The sequence below is a fragment of the Argentina silus genome (assembly GCF_951799395.1).
Source record: "Argentina silus genome assembly, chromosome: 19".
NCBI classification, from domain to species: Eukaryota; Metazoa; Chordata; class Actinopteri; order Argentiniformes; family Argentinidae; genus Argentina; species Argentina silus.
Window position 1 is genome coordinate 1,483,640 of NC_139673.1, and position 7,818 is coordinate 1,491,457.

At 47.4% G+C, this 7,818-nt stretch overlaps 1 protein-coding gene across 1 annotated transcript in view; it reads left to right on the forward strand.

The window, feature by feature from the left end:
* The window catches only part of LOC310819946 (glypican-6-like), a gene marked incomplete at its 5' end in the record, with an annotated part of 111,055 nt that extends 106,682 nt beyond the window's left edge, over nucleotides 1-4,373 (forward strand). The window contains 3 exons of the mRNA XM_083691380.1: nucleotides 108-238; nucleotides 2,519-2,694; nucleotides 4,051-4,373. Coding sequence (XP_083547506.1) covers nucleotides 108-238; nucleotides 2,519-2,694; nucleotides 4,051-4,265 — 522 coding nt within the window. The 3' untranslated portion in view covers nucleotides 4,266-4,373. The remainder of the gene's footprint in view (nucleotides 1-107; nucleotides 239-2,518; nucleotides 2,695-4,050) is intronic.
* Between the last annotated feature and the right edge of the window lie 3,445 nt (nucleotides 4,374-7,818).

Here is a 7,818-nt window from a genome sequence, read left to right on the forward strand (position 1 = left end):
ATCACTGCACGTAGAGAGACTTATGAGAAAGCCTCTCAGCAGATCCCATCTGGCCATATTCATCATAGTTCCACCCCCAACACCTCCTCCTCGTTTCTCTACTGCAGGTCATTGACATCAAAGAGAAGCTGAAGCAGTCGAAGAAGTTCTGGTCCAACTTGCCGGACGACATCTGTGTGAAGGACAAGCTGACGGAGCCGGATGAGGAGCAGTGCTGGAACAGTCACGCCAAGGGCAGGTGAGGGGGCCCAGCTACTCCATCTCTGCCCCTGACAGCGCCTGGTTCAGGGGGCAAGGCTCTGCCTCCATCCATGAGTCAGCGGTGTGCACAGGGGACCATGACAGTACATTCTTAAAGGTTATCTAGACCACTGGACCACCCCAGGCCATGGTACAGTACATTCTTAAAAAAAAAATATATGTTTTTAGGGCATTTCTGCTTTATTGGGATAGAGACAGTAGAGATTGACCAGAAGGATGGGTGAGAGAGAGAGAGAGAGAGAGAGGAGGGATGACATGCGAGATATGTCGAGGGTCGGAATCGAACCAGGAACCTTGCGATTACGTGGTACGCGCATTAGTGTGCTACGTCACCAAGCGCCCCGGTACAGTACATTCTAAGTGAAATGCTATAAAATGTAGCTGATAGCGTAGCCCTACCCTCAGGGGCCACAGTAAGGACTCTGTGACGCCTCTATAATGGTAATGAAGGCTCCCAGTGAAAGACAAGAGATTCCGACAAATAAAACACACTCAGAAGAGAGCGTCAGACAGCTGTGTTTCTAGCGTGTTAGGTTGTTAATGAAACGAAATGCACGTGAAGCTGCTGCAGAGCAGCATCGACTGACGCTCCAAGGACCTGCCTCCCATAAAGCTGGGAGTAGAGCCTGCTCAAACGACCTGCAGGCGCCACAGACGCACGCGTGTCCCTGGCCGCCACAGATTAGCTAGCGTACCCCGCGCCTCTTCAAGCTGCTCCAACCTCCAGCCGCTAGTGAACACATCCCTGTCGCTCCCTGGTCACCGCAGCGCAGCGTGGCGTTCTGCATACGGACATCTGCCTCCTGTCTTTAACGCCGAGCCAGAAAACCTGGCAGGAAACCACCTCACCCCATTGCTCCTTCCCGCCCTCCCTCCCTCCCTCCCTCTCTCTCTCCCTCCCCCAGTGATAATTCCACCAGATGGTGTCATAAAAGATCTGTTAAATGTCCCTGTTTGTGCCAGTTCCTCTCCACCCCACTGCTCTAAATTAGCGAGGTAAGTAGATTGCCTAAATAATACAAGTTTGATGTGAATCAGCCCAGATAGAATGTGAGAGGATCGTGATTCCCATTGATTTCCCCACAGAGCTGAGAGATATCTATGTCGGCCGTTCTAATTCTACCTACTTGTAATACTGCAAAACTTGTAATACTTTGTAATTACAAAACTTGTAATACACCTACAGTAATACTGGAAAGTGAGTGACCTCATCTGTAGAGTTTTAGCCCCTGAAGTATTTACTTTTACCGTACAATAAGCATCCTGGCCATCATACATGGAAATGGCTTATCCTAAAATGATAGTGTGTACTGCATCAGTACCAGTCTTCTCCCCCTTCTGTCACCATGTACAAACAACCCCCCCCCCCCCCTCACTCCCCCGCCCCCAAACCTCCCACTCTCGTCTCCACCCCCACCCCCCCCCCCCCCTTCTCCCCCCTTTCCTGAACATTAAGGACATGTCCCTGGAGGAACATATACACAGTTTTTGAGGGATCGTGCTGGGAAATACAGCAGCAGCCCTCCCACACACACACACACACACACACACACACACACACACACACACACACACACACACAGACACACACACACACACACAGACACACACACACACACACAGACACACACACACACACACACACACACACACACACACACACACACACACACTGTACCCTGACAGACGTCGCTAGCTAGCAAGGCGCAGGAGGGAGTGTGGGACGGTATTTAATGGGCCTGTCTAGTTTGATTATACAGTAGGGTTTTATGGCCACTCTGAGCAGACTTCTGAGTGCCTTTCTACCGCTCCTCACTGCATGTCTTACAAATCACCTAATGATTTGCCGCAAGCGACTTCACGCTATACAAATCAGATTCAGCCTTATGATGTTTTTCCCCTGAGTGACATCGGGGGGAGATGTATGTGTCTAAAACAACAGTATGCTTGGTCGTGAACGGCTCACTCCCTCATAACAAAACAAGGCCCGTGTGACGTTCATTTTGATGGCGCCGTGGACAGGGAGGGTTTCCCAACGGATCGATGAACGATCGCGTTCGTTCATTCATCTGTTCATTAATGAATGTATTGGATAATTCATGACTTCATTCATGAGTTAATTCATTAGTTCATTAATGAATTCATGAGTTAATTTATTAGTTCAATCTCTCTTTCTCTTTCTCTTTCTCTCTCCCTCTCCCTCCTTCTCTCTCTCTCTTTCTCTCTCTCTCTCTCTCTCTCTCTCTCTCTCTCTCAGGTACTTCCCTGAGGTTGTGAAGGACGGGTTGACCAACCAGCTGAACAACCCCGAGGTGGAGGTGGACATCACTAGACCAGACACGCTGATACGCCAGCAGATCATGGCTCTGAGGGTCATGACCAACAAGCTGAAAAACGCCTACAATGGCAATGACATCTACTTTCAAGACTCCAGTAAGTCACTCAGAATAGAATCAAACGGAAAATAATAATAATAGATTCATAAACAAATAGAATAGAATAGCTCAGTCCATAGGTTTGGAATCAGTCCATAGACTTCTATCCATCACATAGGGACATAGGGATCAGTCCATAGGTTTGGAATAAGTCCATAGACTTCTATCCATCACATAGGGACATAGGGATCAGTCCATAGGTTTGGAATCAGTCCATAGACTTCTATCCATCACATAGGCGTCAGTCCATAGATGTGGAATCAATCCATAGACTTCTATCCATCACATAGGGGTCAGTCCACAGGTTTGGAATCGGTCCATATCTCCATTTCCTTCATAGGGGCCAGTCCATAGATTTGGAATGGGTCCATAGGTTTCTACAGCACCATTCTCAGCATCATTCTCCACAGACAGTCAGACAGCTCAGTCTGCGTCTGCGTTGTGGGAGACAGACACACAGCCGCTCGCTGCTTCACAGACAGTCAGACAGCTCAGTCTGCGTTGTGGGAGACAGACACACAGCCGCTCGCTGCTTCACAGAGAGGCTCCATTAATCCTAGCATGGCGTCGGGCAAACAGCATCACACAGTCTAGACCTGCCACTGCCGATCCCCGTCAGGGAAATAAGATCTCTCCTGTCACCCTGAAACCCCAGCAGCCCAGCACACAAACGCACGCATACCCAGACACACACACACACACACACACACACACACACACACACACACACACACACGCAGATACGCATGCACGCCCACACGCATGCACTCACCACACGCACACTCCCACACATACACACACCTCTGGCCTTACACACACACACACACACACACACACACACACACACACACAGCTCAGCTCAGCTCAGCTTCCATCACGGGGAATTGGCGGACCCCGCTGCGTCGCGGGGGAAAGCGAGACAGACATCATTAGGAAACTGAATAACACTGGCTGTGACAACACAGACGATGACAGACAGTCAGGCAGCAGCGTAGCTATGGAGATGTATCTGTATGAACTGCCAAGGCAGTCACTGTCCATTCGCTTCCTGAAGGCCCCTTATTGACAACGTACGAGACAACCGTTTAAGATCATATCTGCCCCCTAAACTGCATGGTTTAACGCTGTGAGCAGGAAATGACTGCTTGGGAAATGTGCGGTTTGAGGCTGTCTTGGGCCTCTTTTATTGAGTCGTGTGTGAACGATGTGTGTGTGTGTGTGTGTGTGTGTGTGTGTGTGTGTGTGTGTGTGTGTGTGTGTGTGTGTGTGTCTACGTGTTCATACTCTTATATCTGTGTGTGTGTGTGTGTGTGTGTGTGTGTGTGTGTGTGTGTGTGTGTGTGTGTACTTCCAGGTGACGAGGGGAGTGGCTCTGGGAGCGGCAGCGGCTGCACAGACAGCTGCACCACAGAGTTTGTGTTCGTGGGCACAGACACGCCCAGGGTGGGCGCGGACAGGAGTGACGAAAGAGCCGCGGTGGCAGCCAGCCCACATCCACCCGGACCCTCCTTACTGCTGCTGGCTGCTCTGTCCCTCACCCTCCTGGCACTGCACACGCAACGGAGATAATACTGTATCAGCATCCAGGCCACCAAGGACCTACTCTTATACACCCGGACAGCAAGTTCTCCTGCTGGTAGCGTTCCCTTACCCTAACCGGACAGGACTAGCAAGAACCTTTGGATTGGAAAGAACCCCCCCCCCCGCCCCCCCCCCAACAGAGAAGTGAGAATGGTACCCAGGAGAGAGAGAGAGGGAGAGAGAGAGAGAGAGAGAGAGAGAGAGAGAGAGAGAGAGAGAGAGAGAGAGAGAGAGAGAGTGCTGCATCCTGCTTGTCCCAAAGAATGCTTGGCTGGTGCCACCATCACTGAAGCAGCTTTCAAATCTCAAAACAAAAACAAAACAAAAACGGCTTTCTCCTCGATTCCCCAGAACTGGTCTGTCTCTTCTGAACATGCTTTTTTTTCTCCCCCCCCCCTCGAGAGCGTACGTGACGCGAACATGTTTAAAATATGTTCTTTCGACGAATTTACTTACTATAAGAGATACATGAGATTCTATTTTTCCTTTCTTTTATACAAGCAGAATTATGAAACCCCTTAAAGAAAAAAATGAAAATGAAAAAGAAAAAAAGGAGCACCCCCCCACCCCACCCGACCCCCACCCACCCCACCCGACCCCCACCCACCCACCCCAGGTCCATTTTGTTCAGTAAATCCTCCCTCAGTACAGAGAACAAGAACATGTTCCACTGTGAGTGTGCATGACTAGGTCATAGGTGTGAACTAACGTCTGAGCTTCGCCCGTTTTTTTTTTTAGGCAGGCTGTACCGTACGATACCGTACCTGGATCACACTGCGTAGTATGTATGCCGTGTCACTGGTATGGAGTTTATGTTGTTGTGTTGTAATGGCTTCAGCTACAGCTTCTCCCAAGGCACACGCTGCAGACTCACATTTGTTCAACTAATGAAGTACCGATGTCTTACTACCAGAACTTATTTTGCACAGATCTTTTTAGTTGGCGCCGGTTGTGTAATTAAAAACAGCTGGAAACATTTGCTGTCTTCTTCCTTCCCATAGAGAGTGAAGATGAAGAGAATCTATTTATATTTCCTAAACATTTTTTTATTGTATTTGCCCTTTAAGCAGTTATCTCTTTCATGAAAGGTACTGTCTTTTTTTTTCTTTTTTTTTTGCTCATGGCTAAAAGGCTTCCTTTTACTCCAGTTTAAGTCCAATCGCTAATTTATTGTTGTCAATCAGTTATCATGTATAACTAGGACATTTTTCATATTGATAAGCTGAGAAAAAAAAATTACCCAACCATTCCCATCATGTGTCATAATGCAGTCAACACTGTATAAAGTTTGAGCATTGTACTTGAGAGAGTATTCAAGCCCGCCCTCTGAATCCTAATTCAAAGGTAACACACAGTACAATCACATGACATTTCATATTGCTAACATGCTAACTGTTCAACATATTTCCAGAGGGTATTCTGTTGCTACGGTACATATTCGGTAGACCCAAATCTGTCAGCTTAATGGCAGCCTTGCATATTGTATCAATCATATATGTTTTATAATCGCATAGTTTGATGTGTGTGTACCTGCTCACCCCGGGTCGGTGTGTCTGTACATGATGGTGCTGTAGGCGGTCTGTCAGCTCTTTCTGTTGCTGTGATTACGTTCTCTTCTCTTCTCACCTTTGCTTTGTGTTAATATAAATCATGCTCCCCTGTGGTTTTGCTACATTGTTTCTTTAAGAACAACACAGCGCTGTGCTTGATGACACTGTCAAGCCTGGACAGAGTATATTTCATCATGAAAATCCCTAGAAATGTTTACAAATCAAGTATCTCTATCCCAGATAGTTTTTATTGGACAGAGGGCAACAAGAATGTATGAACCACACTTTGATGTAGACGATTTTGAAGTGGATGGAACTGTCCCTGTTCATTTGCCTGAAGTTATTAGGGCTCTGAAAATCAAAGGTACCAGTGGTAATTAATGATCTATATGGTATGTTGAAATAGTTAATCGTTAAAAGTCAGATCTTTACATGAAACAGACATTGGGGAATGTCTAAAAAGACAGTGATCTTGCTACAGTAGAGATTATAATCATAGTGATAAATCTATATTTCATTTATGGCACTGAATTTTATTTTTTCACTCTACGCTAACAGAAGATATCTCATATAAAGATTAATTCCAGAACAAATCCTACAGTGTATTGCAGACAGTGATATTCCGTAGGTATTCTAGAACTATAATGATGGAGAGTCAGAAGCATGGAGTAGAAATGATGACTGACGTGGTGTGATGTGAAGGAAGGCAGGGAGGGAGGGAGGGAGGGAGGGAGGGAGGGAGGGAGGGAGGGGAGGGGGGAGGGAGGGAGGGAGGGAGGGAGGGGGGGAGGGAGGGAGGGAGGGAGGGAGGGGAGGGGGGAGGGAGGGAGGGAGGGAGGGGGGGAGGGAGGGAGGGAGGGAGGGAGGGAGGGAGGGAGGGAGGGAGGGAGGGGGGGGGGAGGGAGGGAGGGAGGGAGAGATGGCGGGGTGGTGGTTTCAGATGTTGCCGTTCTTTACGGCAGGGCACTGCAAGGCTGAAAGACTACCGCAGCGGTTCTGGAAATGAGAAACTCAGTAGGCAGGAAGGGAAGTCATGGAAAAGGTTGAACACCCCCGCGAGAGAGAGAGAGAGCTCTTCCAACAGTCCTACTTTTGCCTTCGAGAGCAACGACTGTGAAGGGGAGAGGTTTGAATTACAGAAAGGGGGGGGGGGGAGCTTTCTGTCTTCTGTAAATGAAAGCCAAAAGAAATGGAGGGGGGGGGGGGGGGGGGGGGGGGGAGAGGAAAAAGAGCCGTCTTATCTTGAGTGGTAGGGTTAGTGTCCCTAAAGGGCTTATCGCCACAAACATCACAACAGTCCTCTCAGAGAGAGAGAACAGAGGGATGTATACCCTCAATCCCACACTGCCTTGCCTTGCCTCTCTCTCCCAGCATCCTTTGCTGTTGTTGTGGTCAGAGATATTATTATTGTCTGAAATGTTTTAAGTGTTAAAACTTTTCTCTATGGCTGATGATGTGTATTTTTTTTGTTTTGTTTTTTAATTTACGTTAACTTCTACTTCTTTCGTCTGAATGTGTGGCTTTTATATAAGGATTCATGAAATCAACTTTAGTTGAGTCGAAGTGGGAGATCTTGTTTGGTTGGAGGGCAGTGACATGAGTCGTATGTGCAACGTTTGAACTCTGCTTTTCCAAACCTTTTCCAGAAGAGGTTCAAGAGGTTCCATTCAAGGTTCTTTCTTTTTTTTCTTTTCTTTTTTTTCTTTTTTTTCCTCAATCTATCGCTGCACTTTTACTACGTGTTCCCAAAAAAAGCCATGCAAAGGAGGTACTCTGTTTTTAATTTGGCACAACATGAAGTGAGGATAAAAAGCTATGGAGGTCACATGTAGGGGTGTGAAGCTTTAGCCAGAGCACGCTGCTTTAAGCTACTAGGGGTTGGAGCTGATCGACGTACAAGCAGACATGCCTTACCATTTTATTTTTTTTAAAGACTAAAATGGATTGCATATTTGGGTTTTGTTACTCGTTCTTGTATACAGAAAATAATG